This window comes from Spermophilus citellus (assembly GCF_964194105.1).
Source record: "Spermophilus citellus genome assembly, chromosome: 2".
Taxonomy (NCBI): Eukaryota; Metazoa; Chordata; class Mammalia; order Rodentia; family Sciuridae; genus Spermophilus; species Spermophilus citellus.
The window spans coordinates 241,677,915-241,701,329 of record NC_138183.1 but is presented as its reverse complement, the minus strand read 5'-3'; the positions used below and the strand labels follow the sequence as shown (position 1 = coordinate 241,701,329).

The 23,415-nt window shown below is 35.3% G+C and overlaps 3 protein-coding genes across 3 annotated transcripts in view; all 3 read left to right on the top strand.

Moving 5' to 3' along the window:
- The window catches only part of LOC308641870 (uncharacterized protein), a gene marked incomplete at both ends in the record, with an annotated part of 29,742 nt that extends 18,414 nt beyond the window's left edge, over window positions 1-11,328 (top strand). The window contains 2 exons of the mRNA XM_081280453.1: window positions 1,375-2,265; window positions 10,360-11,328. Of these exons, the coding sequence (XP_081136579.1) occupies window positions 1,375-2,265; window positions 10,360-11,328 (1,860 nt within the window). The remainder of the gene's footprint in view (window positions 1-1,374; window positions 2,266-10,359) is intronic.
- A 6,114-nt stretch (window positions 11,329-17,442) lies between these two features.
- LOC308641869 (olfactory receptor 5M3-like) lies at window positions 17,443-18,376 on the top strand (the record flags this gene model as incomplete). Its single annotated transcript, XM_081280452.1, is given in 2 exon segments — window positions 17,443-17,616; window positions 17,618-18,376. Coding segments are annotated over 2 exon segments (933 nt in total).
- Window positions 18,377-22,199: 3,823 nt separating this feature from the next.
- On the top strand, window positions 22,200-23,132 carry LOC308639112 (olfactory receptor 5M9; the record flags this gene model as incomplete). Its single annotated transcript, XM_081277125.1, has 1 exon — window positions 22,200-23,132. The coding sequence occupies one exon, from the start codon at window positions 22,200-22,202 to the stop codon at window positions 23,130-23,132; it is 933 nt and encodes a 310-aa protein (XP_081133251.1).
- Between the last annotated feature and the right edge of the window lie 283 nt (window positions 23,133-23,415).

Here is a 23,415-nt window from a genome sequence, read left to right as displayed (position 1 = left end):
GTCAGTTCAGTTCCCCCAAGAGTTTACAAGCTCCAACCTACTCAATCTTGTTTTTCTGCCCTTTGTAAAAATTTGTTTTCAGCCATATGATCCAGGATGGCTTGGCACGATGTCTCCATCACATCCAGGGAAGCAGAAACCGGGAAAATAGACAAGCCTATCTCATACAGGGGTGGATAAAATTTGCAAATTCTCTCTCATCACTTTCTCTTGTCCAGAATCTTCCCTTTGACTATAGCGAATCTAGTTTAGAATAAGAAAAGAAAAAGGAAATTATTGCCATTTTTGTTATTTATTGCTGCTGCTGTTATTATTCTTTGTTGCTTTGCTTTCTTTCCCTTTCCCTTCCTCCCTCCCTCCCTCCCTCCTTTTCTTCCTTCCTTTCTCCCTTCCCTCTCTCTCTCTCTCTCTCTCTCTCTCTCTCTCTCTCTCTCTCTCTCTCTCTCTCTCTCTCGCTGTCCTAGAGGAACCTGCTTGGCTCTGAGGAGCAAACTTGATTATGGCTATTGGGGAAGAGCTAGCTTCCAGCTGCAATTCTGTCAAACCCTGGTGGATCCTTGCTTTGCTAGTCTATTTCAGTTCTCAGGACTATAGACTAATAGGCAGAACTAAGTTTTTCTGTTCCCTTATTCAGGTCTGATACTCAGAAAAATTTCTAAAGTTTATTGAATTAAATGGGAGAATGTTAGAAGACATTCCAAAGCTTTTCTTTAATATACGTAATTGTATGATTTTTCAAGTGTTTCTATTTCTTCCATGTTTTCCCCTCAAGGTAGTAGGTAGTCATTCTAAAATAAGACATGTTGATTTTTTTTTTTGGTATCTTACAAGGAATGAACTAAGATTTATCTTTATCACTGGGTACCCTTATTAAAAGAACTTAAGAAATTTAATTTGGCATGGTATAGAGGAAATAAATGTTATTAAGAAAAAAGAACTTCTGGTAGAATTTTCTCTTTCTACTTAAGTAATCTGGAAAATTCACTGAGATAAGGGATGTGTATTCATTTGTTTATTCACACTGAGTGGTAAAAATCTGAAAACTGAAAGGTAGACACAGTACAGAGATGGTTAAGAACAATAGTTCCACACTAAGAACATTAATAGACAAAAAGAAATAAGAGACTAATTAGAAGAGGAAAAAGACCTGAAGTCAATGTGATTGGTATCCAGTAGCCAGGATTTTTACGAATGTTTAATTTCATTCTGTTTTAATTAAACCACCCATTCTAGTGTCTCCTGAGACAAAACAAAATCATAGAAAAATTAAAACATGTAGAAAAGGAAAACAAAGCAAGTTCTAAGACTCAGGGGCGTTGGCACTCTTTAAAAGAACTTCTGGTATTGATCTAAAGTTCTCATTTCTCACTGAAGGGAATGACGAGAAGAAACTTGACCTCAGTGACTGAGTTCATTCTCCTTGGACTCACCAGCCGCTTGGAATTGCAGCTTCTCTTCTTCGTGCTGTTTCTGGCCGTTTACGTGGTCACAGTGGCAGGTAACTTGGGCATGATTGTACTGATCCGGGTCAATGTCCGGCTCCACACGCCCATGTACTTCTTCCTGAGTCACTTATCCCTGGTGGATCTGTGCTTCTCTTCCAATGTGACGCCAAAGATGCTGGAAATTTTTCTTTCGGAGAAGAAAACCATTTCCTATCCTGCTTGTCTGGTACAATGCTACTTTTTTATTGCCTTGGTTCACGTTGAGATCTATATCCTGGCTGTGATGGCCTTTGATCGGTACATGGCCATCTGCAACCCTCTGCTTTATGGCAGCAAAATGTCCAAGAATGTGTGCCTGGCCCTAGTCCTGGTGCCTTATGTATACGGAGCACTCACAGGCCTGATGGAGACCATGTGGACCTACCAGCTGTGCTTCTGTGGCCCCAACGAAATCGATCACTTCTACTGTGCTGACCCCCCACTGATTAAGCTGGCCTGTTCAGACACCTACAACAAAGAAACATCAATGTGTGTTGTGGCTGGGTGCAACCTTTCCTTTTCTCTGCTCATCATTATTTTTTCCTACCTTTATATTTTCCCTGCTATCCTGAGAATTGGCTCCACAGAAGGCAAGCACAAAGCTTTCTCCACCTGTGGCTCCCATCTGACAGCTGTCATCATATTTTATGTGACACTTTTTTTCATGTACCTCAGACCCCCTTCCAAGGAGTCTGTAGAACAGGGAAAAATGGTGGCTGTGTTTTACACCACAATAATCCCCATGTTGAATCCCATGATTTACAGCCTTAGAAATAAAGAGGTGAAAGAAGCATTAGCCAAAGAGCTGTCAAAGAGAAAAAACATTTTCCTAAAGAAAAATTCACATTTCTTTTTTTCTCAAAGATTTTTCTAGATTTTTCTTTTCTTAAGTCACAGGACAGAATTGATGGCAAAGTTTGATGGCAAAAATTGTATGCATAATTGTGTGTATATACATACACACACATATACATATATGATACATGAATGGAGAACACTGCAGTGTTTCAAACTTCAATTCTTTTCTAAAATAAAAACACAAGGAATAAAGTTTGATTACACATTTTACCTACTTGTAATTGCCATTCATCCTGCACCAGTTATTTCAAGTTCTCTGCCTTTGTGCACAGGACAGCTTTGTGACTCTAGCCCCACGGATTAACTAGGATCATGTGGCTATTTCTGGAAAATGATTTAGATTAGAATTCACGTGTCACCTCTCACTTGAGTGTGTGTTTGTGAGCACACTCTACAGATGGTCTTTTCTTCTGCTTCATGGTGAGCTGCAAAATTTAAGACAGTGGCTGAGCCGTCAGAAGACAAGAAGAAATTCTCAGCTCATAATGGAAATGTAGAATGCTGCTGGTTAACACCAGCACAGAATATCCTACTTAGATAAAATTGTAGCACATTAAAGTGTATATCATGAAAACTTAGAGGTCTAAAAAATTACATTTGAGATATGTTTTGCTTTCTTTTAGTATTTTTTGTGATTTTACATAAATGTGTGTGTGTTTAGTTCAAATTACATATCTTTAAAATAAATAGTAAATAGTCATGTGTATAGTTTTAAATATCAAATCATATTACATGGCTTATCAAAATTACTGTTTCAATTATATCCTATTCTTTATTCCATATACATAACAGCTTTTTGTCATTTCCTTTGGGAATTAGCCCACCTTTAGTTATGTACTTATTTATTTATTTATTTATTTATTTATTTATTGAAACCTGAGTTTAAAACCAGGGTGCTGAACTGCTAAGCAACATTCTAGCCTCATTTTTTTTCTTTTTTTAAAAGACAGGATCTCACTACATTGCTTACAGTATCGCTAAATTGCTGAGGCTAGCTTTGAAGTTACAATCATCCTGCCTCAGCCTTCTGAGCTGCTAGGATTACAGGTGTGTACCACTGAACCCAGCTGATTTGTTGGCATTTTTAAAAATAATGGTGAAGTATTAGCATTTTTGCAATAATCCTGTATACCTGCCTCATATCTACCACACTTGTTTTTTTTTATCTTTATGATAGAGTCATATTGGAATTTAGTTTAAGTCAGTATTTATTGCTAAAATCACTATGGATATGTCATTAGTAATATCTGACAAATAATCCAGTTAATACTATAAATATGAGCATGATTAATACTAGTGCTTGTCATTCATATTATGAATAATACTCTGTCATTCTCTTCCTGCACAACTTGATTTTTATAGAGTTAAAAATTGTGTCTCATTTTGCTTTTCCTTTGGTACCTTACCCCTAAATTCTAATAAACTATGATGCTCTCCCTGTAAATTCAAATGAAATGGGTACTCTATATAATTTCCCCACTTCTCCACAGAAGTTCTCTTTGTTCCTGTGAAGATTCTGCTGTTTTCAGAGCTGTTAACAAGGAGATAGTTTTTCCTATTATAGGTTTTTAAATCATTTGATCCATGTAGATTATAGGGAAATTTCATGCAAATTGGAAATCAGGAATAAACAAGACACACATAAGAATACATTTATTACATTTTAGAATATGGAAGTCAGTCAATCAGATACCTAAATAAATCAACAATAAAACATTTCCAGCAGGACGCTCACTCCAGTGCAAGCAAGTTACTTTCTATGAATCTTATCTTCTCCCCATTTTATTCACCATCATAGTATGTGGGATTCCAGTGCAAACTCAATATTGGCAAATATTGCCAATTAGGATATTGGCAAATGGTCAAGATGGCTAATGTTATTTCAGTGATAAGCAACTGTTCACCTTAATTTTCTTACTTAGTTTCTCCATTGGTTGGTGTTATCCCTTAAAGAGTCCTAGCAACAAAGGCAAAACACAACCATAATCTGTATAGAGGAGAGGACTTGTTTTCATGGACTATTATCATAACAGGGTGCTTCTTAAATGCAAAACAATTTAGTGTAAAGAAGTTCACACCCAAGAATGAAGAAAGTGTTATAATTAGTGTACTTGTCTAATCGGAGCATCGCATTTTCCAAACTTCTAAAGATTATATGTAGAAGTCTTACTTTTGGGAGGTCTTAGGTTAAATTTTTCCAAGGGTAAGAGAAACAGAAAGTGGCAGAGGGGTTGTGTTAGCTATTCTAAGTACCAAGTCTGATGTTTCTCCCTTGTCTAGCCCTGTCTTATAAAAGTTTATGGAATGGACAAAGGCAACAGTCTATATGTGATAATGATCACCATTTTGTTATATTGATACAAATCAATAGTAGGTTCCATTAATTTAATAAGTAAGTCTTTGGGTTGAAAACAATTTTACATGAAGAGGTATAATTTACCAATATGTTATTGTTATAAAAAACTGCAATGTAAATTCCATTTTCAACACAAGAATTCTAGACTGAAGTTTTTATGCACCACATTTGCAAAGGACTGTCAATAAATTTTTAAATTATACTTCTTAAGTACATCGACTTTTCTCTTCTAAATGGGTAGAATCTGGAAACATGATAAAAATAGCTATTTTTATGTCAATTTGCAAAAATAGCTATATCTTTTATCAGTAACATTTACTTACTAGAGAATTAATTTTCTATAGAGTTTTAAAAAGAACAAAACTATTGAAGGAAATTAAATTATTTCTCATTAAAATATTTAGCATTGTTGCATTAAAGACATTGAAAATGCAGAAGGGTTTCTAAGTTTTTCTCATTTGCCCAAATGACAGAATAGAGATTTCAGACAAATGAAATGCCTTTATTACCAGATCTTCACTAATTGGACATAGCTGCTTATCTGTTCCAAGATTGTACCTGCAGATAGGACAGAGGAATCTGTGACCACATTTTCTCTTCTTTTTAACTTCCTGCCTTTTGGAATCCTATGACTATTCTCCTTTATTTGTGGTAAGATTTATGGCAGAGTTAGTCAGATTTCTGTTACTGTAACAAACACCTGAGATCAACTTATAAAGTAAAAAGTTTTCTTTCTACTGAGAGTTTTAGAGGTTCCAGTCCATGTTTGGGGTTGCATTTAGGCCTACCCAGCACATCATGGCAGAGTGTGAGATGGAACCAAATAGTTTCCCTCATAGAAAAAAAAATGAAAGAAAGAAAGAGAAAGAGACAGGGGTCCCAATAGCCATTTCAAGATCATTCCCTGGAGGACTGGAATCTCCCTCACCAGGCTCATTCTCTTTAAATTCCCACCAACTTCAAATTGTACCTTGGCCAAGGGACCAAGTCAAGGACTTTTAGGGATATTTTCCCAAACCATAGGAAAGGCTTTTGGTTCAGATACTATTTAAACAAGACCCCCTAAGCTACTGTTTTTGAATGAGTTATTATCTAGCTTGTTTTCTCTGGCCATGAAAGTCTGTTCCACTATGAACTTATGGGTGGAGGTAAAGTTATATTGTTCTTCTATTCATTATCAATATTAATTTAGGAATTAATATGGGTTTTAAAGAAGTATATTAATCATTTTGTACAAGTAGATGCCCATTAAGTGTTCATCACTGACATGTGTACGAGAAATGTATCCTCTGTTAGTCTCCCATGTTTAACTAGATCTTTCATACTGAAAAAAGAAAAAACTAATTTCTTCACCAATACAACAAATGTTTTTGTGTATTCCTATTGTAAGCTAGAGGTTATTTCAAATATATGTTGTGTCAGACATTTATCAAGGTGATAAGCAACTTAGTGATACCCTCTGTATCAAGATAAATAAATAAATAAATAGGACTACCGATGTAGCTCAGGGGTAAAACATCTTGGGTTCAATCTCCAGCACCCACTAGCCAAAAAAAAAAGTAATGTATCCAATACTAATATGATTATTATATGGAAAGCAAGATGCTCCCCAAATAAATGCTTCACAATCTTCCAAGATTAAGAAAAACATTTTTAAAATAGGGAGAAAGCAAAATCTCAAGTTTTTATAGACCTTATCTTTTAAAAATCTAGTTCTGCTGAGAGTTATTTTGCTCTTGAGATTAATTTTCATTAATGATGATGCAATATGTTGCATTTAATTGCCGCCTTGAATTTCTGTTAATATTCTCCAGTGAGAAAGCCCCACAGTGGGAAACTCAATCTTTATAAACTCTTCTGAATTCTCTACTATTGCTGGGAGATAGGATGTTTCCAAGAACATTCTTCTTCACACACAGGTGGGTTCATGCTCAAGGAGGGTCTCTGTGTTTTTATAATGTCAGCAACAAATCTCTCTGCTGTCCTTGTATTTCAGAATTGAAAGAGAATACTCTTGGATGGTTTTAGGAAGTGAGATTGGAGAGATTTTGCTAGGACAGTCAGTGGAAGTCTGTTGTGAATGGTTTGATGCCCTAGTTTAAGAAGTGCAATTCATCTTGACAGAATGGACAGCATCTTACCTAAATGAAGAAGAGGTATCTATTTCTTACAGTGTCACTCAGCGGTGACCACAAGTTGTATTTCTGTTTCTATACTAAAGACATTTTCTTGTTACTAAAAGGTAGAGAAAAAACAAAGAGAAAGGGAAAGGTGGATTTATCCAAATAAGAGAAAGGTAGTTAGACTACGTGAAGGGAACTCAGGAGGAGAGGGAAGGAAAGAATCATGGAATAAATCTGACCTAACTTTTCTATGTGTGGATATGAACATATCACAGTGAATCTCATCATCATGTATGTCAACGAAGAAATAACCCACTAAAAATTTTTAAAGGTAAATAGCAGAAAGATTGGTAGAGCACAATGAAGGGAACAAGGAGGAGAGAAGAAGAGAGGAAAAGGGGAATACTAGGGACTGAGTCAGAATAAATTATATTCCAAGCCTTAATAATTCATTTTGAATCCTAGTGTTATTCATAACTAAAAAGAACCAATAAAAAATAAAAATAATCGGGAGAAACTAGTGGAACAGGTGTTCAAATACATTCATCATTATAAATCAAAAAAGGAAGTGAATATGAATGATAAAATATTGATTAAAAAACAACAAAAATGTTATTTTAAATGTTCCTGTCTCTGTCTCATACATAGAGAGTCAATGAATTAACCTGTTATGCATTTAGGGACACAGACACAGTACCAGAAATATGTTTTCAAAGCCTGTTATTCATGAAGAAGCCTTCTTGTCCAAAAGATGCTAATAAATAATCCCATGCTGGTAGAGATGACCAGATTCTTTCTCTCTTCTATATCTTAGATGGTTGTGGATTAATAGGGAGACCCTATGAAAAAAAAAAAAAACAAGATAGGTCTCATTTCATTTTGTATAGTTATCTGCTATGTTACAAACAGAACTCTGAAGTCGTTTGTAAGAACTGGCAATTATAATAATGAACTCTGACCCTTTGCTGAGTGACCACCTCTCTGGGTTTGCCTAGCACCACTGGTTTTTCCAAGATGCAAAACTTTCATTTTTAAGCATGGGAATTCTGGATAATCTGGGTGGTAGTTCTTTAGCCTCCATATATCCTACCAAAGACTGAGCTATAGAGGATATAGGTGGATTTCATTAGGGTATAAAAAGTTTGTGCTTCTTCTATTTTCCTATGTAAATTTACCATTAAACAGATACTAAAATTTGAGATCTTCTTGGAGCTGAAGACATCTCATCTGGCCTGACTTACTGATACACTCAGCATTTAAGTGCTTGAAACAAATATGATTTTTTTTTTTACAAATTCTGTGCAACTATATTCACCTTAAGTGAAAAAGGAGTAGGTAAAAATGTCCCTACAAATATATAAGGTTTACTAATCATTAAATAAATAAATGAAGCTGTTAAAAAATGCTCTGTGGAGTGCATGAAGAGAATAGACTGAGGATATACACAGGCTTCTCACATAAATGTGCGGTAATTATCTTAAAGCAGGTAAAGAAAAGGATGTGGCTCCCCCTGCAGTATAAAGGCTGTGTTAGAGAGTTACCCCTCAGTTTCTCTTACAAGATCACAGTTAAAGGAATAACATCTCTTTGTCCTTGGCATTGTCGTAGTTGCATGATTCAACTTACCTTTTAATTGTTAGAAATAGGGAAATTGAATCTCATCTGATAAAGATTGTTAAAAGAGTCAATACCAGAATATACAATTTATGATTTTCATTAGTGCGTCCTTTCCTGTCAAATTATCTTAAGTCAATCCTCAAAATAACACACCAAGGTACGTATACTCAAATTATCTCCATCTACTCATGAAGACACTGCATCAAAGGATATAAATTAACCGGCCCAAGGTCACAAATCTACTAAAGAGTACAGCTTGGAATTGAACAAAGGTTTTTTAATAATTTTACGGTTAACAAAATATTCCGTGTTTGTTCCTAATGTAATATAAGCCTTAATGTAACAAATGAGACATCCAAGTTGTTAATCTTGTTGTCTCTTTCTCAGCTCGTGTGCATCACCAGAGAGCAGTTGGGCAATGATGATATTTTTCCAATTTGTACTTTCATGGCAAATGCATGGTAGTTTTATGAAGAACTATCAATTCCTTGGTCCATGAATAAATGGAACATAGAAAATTATTGCTAGTAAAACTAGCTCAAAACATTTATACTGCTTGGAATAAGCTAGAAGATGCCCAGAATCCAGAGGGCTAGCCATCTTAATTGGATAGTCCAAAAACAAAAACAAATTCCTTCCTTCCCCTTCAAAATATTTTTCTTGTCTTTCTGGTACATTTTGGGAGATTTATAAATTTAAGCTCAACTGTTTATAGATACATAATATGGACCTTCACTCAGTCTTTTATTCTTCTTTTTTAATATTTATTTTTTTAGGTGTAGATGGACACAACCCAATGTCTTTATATATTTATGTATTTTTATGTGGTGCTGAGGATGGAACTCAGGTCTTGCCCTTGCTAGGCGAGCACTCTACTGCTGAGCCACAATCCCAGCCCTTTTATTATTCTTTTGTTACTCAAAATTCTAACCGAGAGAAAGAAAGTGAGAGGTTGCCTACGTTTTGTTAATTACTCCAAGTGAAAGATAGATAAATTCCAAAGAAGAGGTGATGCTTGTGTGCATTATTATCAGAATTATTTGCAACACAGACATGGATGGCAAGCCTTCAGTTTTCTTGTTGTTGTTTGTCTTGTTTTTGTTTTTACAGTGGTAAGAATTGAACCCAGGACTTCTTACATTCCAGACAGTTGCTCAACTACTGAGCTGCAACTCCTGGATCCACTTATATTTTCAGGTTGATCTAAAAAAAAAATTAATTTTTTAAAAGAATCTAACCTTTATTTTATGTATTAGTTTGTTGTTGTTTGTTTGTATGTAGTGCTGAGGATCAAACTCAGGGCCTCACCTGTCCTAGGCAAGTGCTCTAGCACTGAACTACAACCCTAGCCCCTCAATGAAATTTTAAAGAGATTTTTTTTTCTGATAAAAATAATGAGTTTATGTCAAGCCATTTAGACAGGTTTATTAAGTCATTTATGTAATCAGCATCTCAAATTTGCAAGATAACTGAATGGAGGTACCATTTAACATTCTAATTAAGTAATAGTATTTCTGTGCTGTGGTTTTGAATAAATTTCTAATTCACAGCAGACCTTTTGCACTGTATAAATCTAGTAAATGAACACTAACATATACACATCTAAAAAATCAGGTGCAGTAATAAAAGGTTGGTCTTTTATATAGGAAGAATAAAGAATTTTCCTTCTGAAACATTTGTTTCTAGACAATTAAATGAGGCACAATGAGTTATCTTATTTTACTACATTCTGTGTAAAAACAACTCTTATATGGATGTGTAACAGAAATACATACTAGTGAAAAATATGTGAGAAAGAACGAAAGGATTAAGAAAAAGAAAAAGAGCGAAACATTGGAAACAAATGGGATAGGAAAGATAATATTAATAAAGACCATTATATTTCGTCTGTGCATTTACTTATTTTTCTTTATTTTAATAGATAAAATGCAACTCTTTTTGGATCAGATTTAGTGAAATGCTCAACTTTACTGACGTAACAGAATTTATCCTTTTAGGATTAACTAGTCGTCCTGAATTACAACTCCTTTTCTTTGTGGTTTTCCTGTTGGTCTACATTATCACCTTGATTGGCAACATTGGCATGATCATGTTAATCAGAATCAGTCCTCAGCTCAACAGCCCCATGTACTTTTTCCTCAGTCACCTATCTTTTGCAGATGTGTGGTTCTCCTCTAATGTCACCCCTAAGATGCTGGAAAATTTGGTATCTGAGACAAAAACCATTTCCTATGCTGGCTGTATAGTGCAGTGCTTCTTCTTCATTGCTTTTGTCCACGTGGAAGTCTTCATTCTGGCTGTGATGGCCTTCGATAGGTACATGGCAATTGGCAACCCCCTCCTGTATGGCAGCAGGATGTCAAGAACCATCTGTATCCGGCTGATCTCTTTCCCTTATGTGTATGGCTTCTTCATCAGTCTGATCTCAACGCTGTGGACCCATGGTTTGTACTTCTGTGGAAACATTGAGATCAACCACTTCTACTGTGCAGATCCTGCTCTCATCAAAATGGCCTGCGCAGGGACCTTCATTAAAGAATACACCATGCGTACATTAGCAGGTCTCAATTTTTCTTACTCTTTACTGGTCATTATTGTTTCTTACATTTTTATCCTTATTGCCATCCTGAGAATGCGTTCTGCTGAAGGAAGGAAGAAAGCCTTCTCCACCTGTGGATCACATTTGACAGCTGTCACCATATTTTATGGAACTCTCTTCTTCATGTATCTCAGAAGCCCAACAGAGGAGTCTGTGGAGCAGGGAAAGATGGTAGCTGTTTTCTACACCACAGTAATTCCTATGTTGAATCCTATGATCTACAGTCTCAGGAACAAGGATGTGAAGGAGGCCATGAACAAGGCCATCAGTAGAGCATTTTTAACTAAATAAAATTGGAAATGCAGGATGAGGTCCATAGTTCATTTTAACAGGTGGAGATAAATTATTTCTTTCAGAATTTTTTGATGAATTGGTCATTTATCTTTTCAATAACTAAAATAAATATAAATGAAAAGAGAATGATGGTTCAGAGGTGAGGAAAGCAGTTGTAAACAGGACTCTCTCTGTCATGAAATCAGTAATGGTGAAAACATCCTCTCTAGATATTCCCTTCCACACAATATCAAATTCAGTAGGTTCATTTTTTTAATTCAGGACATTGTTTTTTTTTATTATTATTCTTGGACATTCACCAACCCACCATTTCAATTCTTCTGTAGTAAATATAACAGGTCTTTAGGGTCTTTCTTGCACCTAGAAGGGGACTTGGTTCAGGATTTCATGTGGCAGTTATACTGAATATGGTGTCATCCCAAGACATTGCTATCTTTGGAGACAATGTTCTTGATGATGGAACATCTGGTGTAGAATAACCAACATTGATTAACATTAATTGGCTGGATGCTACATGTGATTTCACTTTCAATGCATATTAATTTATTAAATAAAATAATTCATACAATACTCCCTTAATATCCTCTGATATCTACTTAAGACACCATTTAAGTCTCCCTTTTTAAAATGACTGCCATTCAAATGACACTACCTCATTTGTGTTTTGGAATTTGCAATGAGCTTCCCTAAGTAGATTTCAGCAAATTGCTTGTATAATATTTTGAAGAGATACAGTAATACTTTTTTTTTGTTCTTTATGTTTTTTGTTTGGTGTTTTGGGTTTGTTAGTAGCAGAAAGAAACTGTTCCATTAAATTTTGTAGTGCCTTCACTTGTACCATTTAACAAATACTAATTTACATATAAAAATATATCCTCTCCTTTGCCATTTTACCATATTGTTGTCTCAGTTTCCAAATTTTTTTTTTTTGAAAACACCGAAAAATTTTTTTAGCATGAACAGCTGAATTTGATTCTGAAATGTCCTCGGTCTATGACCTTTATTGTTAGTATGCATGTACTATTCATCTTTTGTAACCAAGGAATTTATAAGGATATATAGAAGTGGGATTTTCACAAAGAAATAAAAGTTGTGTACTCAACAAATATGCACAGATGCATATATAAATGTGTATATATAAATGTACCTGCATAAATTTTTTTTTGTGTGTGTATGTTTTGGTGCACACTTGTGTGATCTCTCTTTTCTTTTCGTATTAGTCAATTTGATTAGAATTTTGTACAAATTCCACTTTAGGGATTTTCTTTGATACCAAATTAGTGATCTCATAAAATTAATATTTATTTTGTTCTGTAATACTTATTTTAGCGTATGCTTTATGATACCTAGTATACTATCTTGGTCTCATATTATGCTCATCACATTTATAATTCCAAACTGCCTTCTTCACCAAGAGTTCTTTCTCTATTTAGAAAATAGAGAAATCTGTTCTGAAAAACAGATTGTAAAGTTTAGTCAGTTTGAAAGCGGAAAATTCCTCATTGTCTTAATTTAAATACGCCTGAGTACTGATGAAGTTGAATGCTACAATATGCTCCTTAGGCATTGGAATTTATATTGTTTGTTTTTCTGTTGGCCAATTCATATTTTTGGAAATGAAGTAATTATCTTTTTTTTAAACTCTTTTTTTTGAGAGAGAGAGAGGAGAGAGAGAGAGAGAGAGAGAGAGAGAGAGAGAGAGAGAGAGAGAGATAATTTTTTAATATTTATTATTTTTTAGTTCTCGGAGGACACAACATCTTTGTTTGTATGTGGTGCTGAGGATCGAACCCCGGGCCGCACGCATCCCCAGCCCCAAGTAATTATCTTAATTACTCTCTATTTTAAAATTTTTACTTAATGAACTAACTGTGACTTCCTTTAGAGAAGAGGATCATTTCTGATTTGTAATACCACAATCATTATCTCTTCACATAAAAAGTGATCAGTAAATGTTGGTTAAGTTGAGCACAGTGGCGTATGCCTGTAATCCTAATGGCCTGGGAGGATGAGGCAGGAGATCAAAACTTCCAGTCTAGCCTGGACCTAACGAGATCCTGCCTGAAAATAAAATTTAAAAAGGGTTGTAGATGTAACCCAGTTCCACTGTAGCATGTGTAACTTCCTGGTTTCCATTCCTAGTACCTGCCCTCCCTGCAAATGTTAATCACATCAGTGGAGTGATTCACTGAAACACCTGGAACCTCTTCTGTTTAATGCTTCACGTCTTTTCATGGTATTCATAACATACTTGTATTTTCAAAGATAATATTCTCAGGTTTACTAAGCTTTCCCTGTTAACTTCTTCGTTAATATTATGAAAAAAAGGTTCTCTTTCAAATTCAGAGCTGTGAGTTGTGGGGTCCGCTATGTTGCCTCCAAATCCAATTTCATCTTCTTTTATATGTAGAATAAAACAAACAAAAAATGTAGTTATATTTCTCAGCTCCCCTTGCACTTGCCTTGTCCAAGTGGTGGAAAGCTGAGCACAGGTATGGAAGGGTTACCTATGAAAGTCTCCCAGGATTCATTTGTATTTTATGCCTTATTTTTTCTGCCCACCAGATGCAAATTGAGCTCTGCAGGGCCCCCAAAATGGTGTGAAATCATGAGTAAAGAGTTTGGCCATAGAATCACTGTAATGACCCCCTACCAACTTGCCCATTTACTTGTTGTGTGATCAAGAAATAAACTTCCACTCTGCTAAACTACCAAGATTTCAGAAGTTGGAGTGATTACCTGTGTTATTTTAACTCATATGGACACACTATATGTTGATTCACATAAAAGTTCATGCAATACATACACTTTTGAAATATTCCTAATTTAACTCATTCAGATTTTTTTTATATATTACCCAAGGCAAGAATTCATCAATAACATTTTATAAAAATCAACTTATTTAATAAGTGGAACTATCATCTTCTATCCTAGCTGGCAACCTACTACTGTGTACACAAAATCTGACTATTCCAATAACTTAAGAAAATGGTGAAGAAAGCACAAACACAGAAGTACCTTTTCAAAATCTGGGGACAGCTCTGAGGTTCCATGGAACATTCTATCCCACAAAGGGCAAAGGTGTAGGAATACAAAGAAACAGGTGAGTGTAACTCAAACCCACCTGGTGATGCCTACTCCTGGAGCCACGCCTCATTATCCAAGCAGAATTAAAGCCCAAGTTATTGTGGGGCACAATAATTGTTCAGAATCTCTTGCTCAGGACTTAAGGGTGTATATTTCCAGAGCGGCTCCCAACATGGAAGCAGTTGGTATTTTAAAAAGTGATTCATGATTGGCAGAGCCCTCATGAATGGGTTAATTCACTCACGGACTAAGGGGTTGTGGGTTATCTGGACAGTGGTCTTTCATAAAGCCAATTTGGCTTCCTGTCATCTGCACCCCTGTTGCCATGTGATGTCCAGAGAGGCCTCAGTACTCAGCAGAATCTCTACCAGCAAGAAGGCCCTCACCAAATGCAGCTCCTTAACTGTGGACCTCACAGCCTACAGAATGGTGAGATGGATAATCCATTATATTTATTCATTACCCAGTGTCATATTTCACAACGTTGCAACAGAGAGCAAACAGAGACCACACAAAATTATTGGAAGTTGGGGGAATAATACTGTACAAATTGATGATTAAAAAAATGTAATCAGCTGACTTTTCCTCTAAAGATGTACTTCTCCAGGGTCCTTCTTAACAGAAAATTCTTAATTGCTCCTTTGTTTTCAAAGGCAAACATTTAAAAGAACATTCTCTTGTAGACTACTTCCAGTTTCCCTTTTTGTTTGACCTTCATCTCTGTGATTTTGTAGTTCAGTGTTTTCTTTTCAACTCTGAAATTCTTTCTTTTTTGGAGGGGTGGGGAAGTACTGGGATTATAACCAGGGACACTTAACCACTGAGCCACATCTTCAGCCCTTCTTATGATTTATTTTGGGACAGGGTCTCACTAAGTTGTTTAGGACCTAGATAAATTGCTGAAGCAGGATTTGAATTTGTGATCCACCTACCTTAGCCTCCCAAATAACTGGGATTATGGGTGCTTGCCACTGCTCTCAGCCAACTCTGGATTCTTAATGGCAGTATTTTTCATCAATCTCAGGTTGGTAAAAACATGCATTCATCAGATGAAGCTTGTTTCATAGATCTCATTTTATTCTTTGTAATGATACTTTAGTGATTCCATATATCTTGTGCATGAAAGCAAGAAAAGGAAGATGAATTTTCAAAAGAGATTAGCTAGTTTATAAATGATAGACAAATTGAATTTAATAATTATTCCTTGAATGTTTATTATATGTTAATTGTTAATATTAACTTTTATATTTATGAATCCACAAAAATGTTCATGATGATTATGACTTTCATAATTCCTCAATATCATTATCATTAAACCTGATGCAAAGCTAAATAAGAATAAAACATACCCACGTTCATAAAGTAACACTTGAATTGTATAATCAATCAAGTCTGAAAACAGAAACAGAAACATTTAACTGGAATACATAATATTGCTTTATATATGACCTGATCCCAAACTCCACATTTATGGGCAATTTGGTTTGGAACAGAGTGATCAATGAGAGGAAGTTATGAATACATTTGTGCCTTTGCATGTGGGAAAATCCCATAAGTGTTCTTGATGTCCTAAACCTTCTACTACTTTGCAAATCTCACATTCACATTCCCTGGGTCAGAGCTAACATCCAGGTTTTCTGTGATTTTCCTTTTGTTATCCATAACCTGGTTAATCACCAACCAGGTTTTTTTTTTGTGCCATTTGTTTATGTTGGATCATCTTTGGTGCCACATAATCATATAAGACTCTCCAGATAATAATTCCTCTAGTGCTAATCTCTAAAAATTACACAAAATATAGAAACTCAGACCCAAACATGCAGCAATTATGATCTGTTGTATCAGACAGCATGTATGATCTGCTCATGTGCTTCTAATATCTCCTCAGGGATGAATCCAGAAATTTTAAAAACAGTTTGCATAACTTTGTACAGATTTTGCAGCCTACATATAACAGTATTCTAAGGTAGTTTTTTTCTAAAATTGAGAAACTTTAGGTATATTTAACTTTTTATTGAATATTTATTCACTAGTTCATGCCTTGCATTTTCTTTAATTTTCTGGACACAATGGGGTCATAGAGAGTCAGTCTACTTCTTTTGGCTGGTATCTTTCCCTTCTATAGGGGGCAAATTTTTGTTCTAGCTAGAGTTAGTGAAAAGTTGTGAATTATCATTGTAGGTAGGAGTCACTTAATTTCATGACAATGAGATTTTCCGGTTTTCATGCATTCTGTCTTTCCTAGAGAGTAGCTAAACAGTGATAATTTTGAATATGGTCCATCAGATTATGATAGAACAATGTATAATCCTGCAATTTAAGAAAAGAAATTAGGGATAATTATTTACTCTAGACATGATATTTAACAACCAGAAAGTAGGACACCATCCAGATTCCAATTTCCAACACATCCATTGTTCTGCTGAGAAGTTTTGTCAGGTTCTTATTAAATAGATTTACACTTTGTGTTTTATAGACTGTGAATGTTCACTGAAGTAAATGGAATCTCTCACCTCATGTATATGTGTTAAATTAAAAAAATAATATAAATAAACCTGAATGCACATAAATTATAAGTAAAATATGAAAAATAAATGTAGCAGATTTCTTCCTTATAGAACTCCTCACAACTTAGTTCTACTAGGTAGCTTCTGTATTTCTTAAGATATTGGAGAGTACATATTGCTTAGCCAATACAATATTTTGTAAATATATGGATTATTTTCTCAATAATGTCTATTATGTTAATTCAAATTACTGTTGTTTTCATATGAATATAACTTGTAAAACATTTCTATAAGACATTTACATCATACATTATGTCTTTGGGAATAAATTTCCAAATTATCCGATAACCCTTCCTACAATGCTTCTGGATCCCCCCAAAACTGTCAATCATTCTTCCAATTGCTGCCTACATTTTAAACCCGTAACAATATATTCTTGTCTCTGAAAGCACTTAGTTACATTAACACATCTCTTTAATTTACTTAATTTTACAGAGATTTATAACTCATTGATAAAATGCTGAATTTCACCGATGTGACAGAATTTATTTTGTTGGGATTAACCAACTGTCAGGAATGGCAAGTTCTCTTCTTCTTCATTTTTCTCATGGTCTACATTATCACTGTGTTGGGTAATATTGGAATGATTATATTAATTAAGATCAGTCCACAGTTAAGCAGCCCCATGTATTTTTTTTCTCAGCCATTTGTCATTTGTTGATGTGTGGTTTTCTTCCAATGTCACCCCTAAGATGTTAGAACACCTGTTATCAAAGACAAAAACTATTTCTTATGCTGGTTGTCTAGTTCAGTGCTTTCTCTTTATTGCCCTGGTCCACGTAGAAATCTTTATTCTTGCTGTGATGGCCTTTGATAGATACATGGCAATTGGGAACCCTCTGCTGTATGGCAGCAAGATGTCAAGGGTCGTCTGTATCCACCTGATTTCCTTCCCTTACGTATATGGTTTTCTGACCAGTCTGGCAGCAACTTTGTGGACATATGGCTTGTACTTCCGTGGGAAAATTGAGATCAACCACTTCTACTGTGCAGATCCTCCTCTCATCAAATTGGCCTGTGCTGGGACCTTCGTGAAAGAATACACAATGATCATACTTGCAGGCATCAACTTCACATACTCCCTGACTGTAGTGATCATCTCTTATCTATTTATTCTCATCACCATTCTAAGAATGCACTCAGCAGAAGGGAGGCACAAGGCCTTCTCCACCTGTGGCTCCCATCTGAAGGCTGTGGTCATTTTTTATGGTACTCTGATCTTCATGTATCTCAGATGTCCCACAGAGGAGTCCGTGGAGCAGGGGAAGATGGTGGCCGTGTTCTACACCACAGTGATCCCCATGTTGAATCCTTTGATCTACAGTCTCAGGAACAAGGATGTTAAAGAAGCCATGAACAAACTGATTAACAAAGCATCTTTAATGAATTAGAATAATGTTGAGTTGATTTTGTTTCCCAGTATTTCTAGATTTTGTTTTCTATTGTTTAGTTTCCTAGTACATTCACCCAAAGACTTTTTTTGTGGATGAAGAAGGAAAACAGAAAGCAATGAAAATTGTTAAAAACTTCAGTTGATTTAACTGTTCTTGATGATGAGCACATTCAATATCAGTTCAAAAGTAATAAAGTGACAAATTGAAAAGATCACTTGCACAAAAGTTTATGTGTGCACTACTTAAAATTACCATCTAATTATAATTAATTGTATCTCATACACTTTGTTTTTCTTATTCAAATGAGCTCCTGATGAGTTTGTGAAATGTTCATTTGCCCTGTCAAAAACTAATTTTTTTTTTTTTTGGAAAACAATAGCATATTTAGGCCAGTTTTCTATTCAGGGCAATGCTCAATGACAGTTGTGAGATTATTGCATGTTTAATCTTCCTTGATTGTGGTTGATGGGTCTCTCAGAGACTACTATTTTGAAAATCACAATACTATTGTACTTAATCATTTTTTAAGGTTTTATTTGTTTATTGGCACGTCTCTTCAAGGATTCTAGTAACATTCATGTTGCAACCCTAACTTTGCAATGATCAGACGGAGCACATTGCCCATGTCTTGCCATTGTCTTCAGTCTGACTGAAAAGTGGGGAGAATTAGTGGGTTAAATGCACATGGTCATCAGAATCCACCAAATAAATCAAATGGACATTCCCATGTGATGTTTTTTTTTTTTTTTTACATCTGTATCAAAGATATGTTATTCTCTTAAATTTATTCATCTGGAAGAAAGTTAGTTATAATGGTCTATTTGTTGGCAACAGTAATCCTATCAAACTAATATTAACAGAACTCAATATCTCTCTTGTACCTCACTTCAGACTTAATTAAATCTGATAAATAATAAATGAAAATAACTTGCAATTATTGTGAAGAAAATGCACCACTGAAGAAATGTAATTCACATACATATACTGTCTTATTTTTAAATCTACATGTTCTTGAGATACTGTGAAGTCACAATTCCCTGACCAAGCAAGTTAATTTAATGGACTTTATCTATAAAAAATGAGAAGAAACTCAAGAGTACTGGGTACTTGAGCACTGAAGGATGAATAAGAAAAATTTGTCTTTGCACAATTTTGTCAATAATTTCCCAGACTGAATATAGAGTTTAGAGTTGATCAATAATGTAGATTTTTAAAATTTTTTAATTTTTTAGTTATCTCAACTAGGCCTAAAAATAACCAGCCTCGTAGTTATTTTACATATGCATATTTTTATGCTTAAAATTAAAGATAAAATAATCCACAATCTCATTGAGGTGACAATATACTTTTTAATTCTATGAAAGTAGGAAAGTACAAATAATGTGAATTCTTAAGTGCTTCCTGTGTAAGAGGTGGTGGGGTAAGAGCTCTCCTGTGGTACCTGGGATCATCACAATCACACTGTAAAATAGTAGTTTCTACTTTCCAGATGTTTCTGAATTCCAAATCCATCTACTTCTTCACCTATGACCACTATAAACACTCTTTCTCCCAGCTCTTTCCATTATCTACATTGTGACACCTAAGAATGGCCCTGAGATGGAGCGGGCATGCATTGTTGATATCCCATTGATATCACTGGTTACCTGTGAGGAGTTCAGCTTCCTCACAAGTTGAACATTAGAGAAGCACACCGAGGCAAGCATATAAAGCAGGGTTTATTTAAAAAAGGATAACATAGACTTTTCCCAGGAGGGATAAGGGGGCCATAGATGGTATCCTGGTATCCCAAAAAGTGAGAAGGTCTGCCTTTTAAAAAATATGTCTTAGGCTTCCTTTGCTCTTGTTCTCTTCCCTTTATATCTCTCCTTCCTGCATATGTCACTAGCCCCAGGAGATGCTCGGTGGGATGGCCAAAAGTTGAGAAGCAGATGGATGGGGGACAGGCAGGATGGAGCAGCCCAGGTCACATTAATTAACAACTTTATAACTCCCTGTAGGGAGGGGCAATTCCTGGGACAGGTTGGAGCAGGGGCAGGTTATTTTGATTGGGTGGAGGAAGCGCTCTGGAAGAATTAAGATTTCAATTCCTCCATTCCTCTGGGTCTGACTCTTGCCTATCTGCCTGTCTAATTCTGGCTTCACCATCTCCTCACTCCAGGTGCATGAGAGGAAGGAAAGTAAATGCACAACACTTCACATAATGCACACCCATATTACTGAGATCCATCACTGCTAATGTGTGAATGAAAAAAAAAATAAAACAGAACCTATGAGGTTGTGGGAGAAAAACTATGTCACTGTATCAAGTATTTTCATATCTCTATTTTAAGAATATTCTTCCCATCAACATCCTTGACTTCTACCTCTGAGATGTTTCTAGAATTTTAGTCATTATTTCTTTAATAATTACCTAGACAGTACCTTAGAGAGATATTCCCAATGCTTCTAATGCTGAAGATTATGTTATAAATACTGAGAAATTTCCATTTGCTGTTATCTTCTGCTGATGGTAGGTCTGTGGGTTTTATATGTTTTTGCAAACAGATTCATGCAGTCAAATATTATAATTTTTCCTGCTCTTTTAAAAATGAAACTATGTCTTTATTCATAGATTTACTTGCTATCAAATTATTTTACTAGACCACTAATTTTCTGATGCTTTTAAAATATAGATTAATGGATTTGGGAATACTGAGGCAGTGGGGACCATGAATCCAGTAATTTAAACAACTTCATGGAAAATAAATTGCAGTTTATAAAATATAAATCAGATTTCTTATTATATGTCAATTGCAAAATCTACCTACTTGATTTTTGGATAAAGGACACATATCTATGTAATAAATTGTGTTATCACAGAAGTCACTTGCAATCTGAACCCAATAAAAACCTGGAGGAATGGGGAGAAGCAGTGGTCTACTGTGTATATAGTCCACCCTACTCTAAGGTCTCCTTTCTTAATTTATAACATGGACATGTTGATAGGACTTTTTTAAAAGGAAACTGCATGCAAATGTTTCAGTGAACCATCATGAAAGGTAGGCATGCTTTCAAATATTATCAACTTGGAACAGTTGCATTTAGAAAATTCTTAGAGAATGTTATTATTATTATTGGAATAATTAATTTGTGATCTGAAGTGCTCCTGTATGAATTATGAAGCTGTATATAGATCAGGACACTTTTAAAAAAATTATATTGTGACAGTTTCTGAATATTTAGTACATATAATTACTAAGTACTAAATTGGGTAGTTATAAGAGTTCCATGGTAAATAAGAATAATCCTGCTATTACTCAGCTAATGATTATGTGTAAAGAAAGAGAAATATGTGTACTTGACAGGAATTAAAATTATAGTACTATTATCTCTTGTAATGCCTTGATGCTATATTTAATATTTCACATTTAAAAAAAAGAGTAGTAACATTCAGAAATAGCATCAAATCCAACTTTGATAATGAGAGAATATGGGAATTTAGTTAAGGTCAGAATTTTTTACATAGAAAAGCCCATGGCTTCAGCTACATTCAAAACAAAATTCCACAACTTCCATCTACTTATTTTCACACTTATGAAAAGCCAAAATAAATGTGCTACTGTCATGAAAACACTCTACAGGGATACTCGAATTTAAAATTATAGGGCCTATTATGTTCCTAATCCATTTTTCATATAGTGATAAAATCTGCATTGCAGTTTATATTGTGTAGGTAGGATAAAGGTAAATGTAATTCAAGACATTTAAGAATAAAGAAGTATATTCACATTTTAATGAATTTCTCCATAGCAGCACAGACTGGGTCTCTGTTAAGGCAATGCCAAATTTCACCGATGTAACAGAGTTTATTCTCGTGGGGTTGACCAGACGTCGGGATCTCCAGGTACTCTTTTTTGTGGTGTTCCTTGTGGTTTACATGATCACTCTGCTAGGGAATATTGGCATGATCATTTTGATCAGCATCAGCCCACAGCTTCAGAGCCCTATGTACTTTTTCCTGAGTCACTTGTCTTTTGTGGATGTGTGGTTCTCCTCCAATGTTACCCCTAAGATGCTGGAAAACTTACTGTCAGAGAACAAGACTATTTCTTACGTGGGGTGTTTGGTGCAGTGCTACTTTTTCATTGCCCTCGTCCACGTGGAGGTCTACATCTTGGCAGTGATGGCTTTCGATCGCTACATGGCCATCTGCAACCCTTTACTCTATGGCAGTAAAATGTCCAGGATTGTGTGTGTTCGGCTCATCTCTGTGCCTTATGTCTATGGATTCTCTGTGAGTTTAATATGCACATTATGGACATATGGCTTATACTTCTGTGGAAATTTTGAAATCAACCACTTCTATTGTGCAGATCCTCCACTCATCAAGATAGCCTGTGGAGGAGTGCGCATCAAAGAATTCACAATGATTATTATTGCTGGAATTAACTTCACATATTCCCTGTCAGTGGTCCTCATCTCCTACACCCTCATTGTTGTTGCTGTGCTGCGTATGCGCTCTGCTGATGGGAGGAAGAAGGCCTTTTCCACCTGTGGGTCCCATTTGACTGCTGTTTCCATGTTTTATGGTACCCTCATATTCATGTACCTCAGGCGGCCAACTGAGGAGTCTGTGGAACAGGGCAAAATGGTGGCTGCATTTTATACCACAGTGATTCCTATGCTGAATCCCATGATCTACAGTCTGAGGAACAAGGATGTGAAAGAGGCAGTCCACAAAGCAATTGCCAAGGTCAACTTGGGACAGTAAAATTGCAATAGGTGTTTAAATGGTGTGTCAGTTCTGTGATGTATGAGTAATCATAAAGTTCCTTGCTCAAAAACTACTATCTAATAAAACTCTTGCATACACTAAAAGATCCATTCCAACAAAGTCATGATTTACCTTATGCATAAAATCTAATAATTAACCATGTTTTATTGTATATATACAGCACAATTTTGAAATTTTCATAGGACCACTCACAGTAGATGTAAAATTATGCTTTTGTGGTTGTTGGAGCTACTTACGACTTTAGAAAATAAACGTTAAT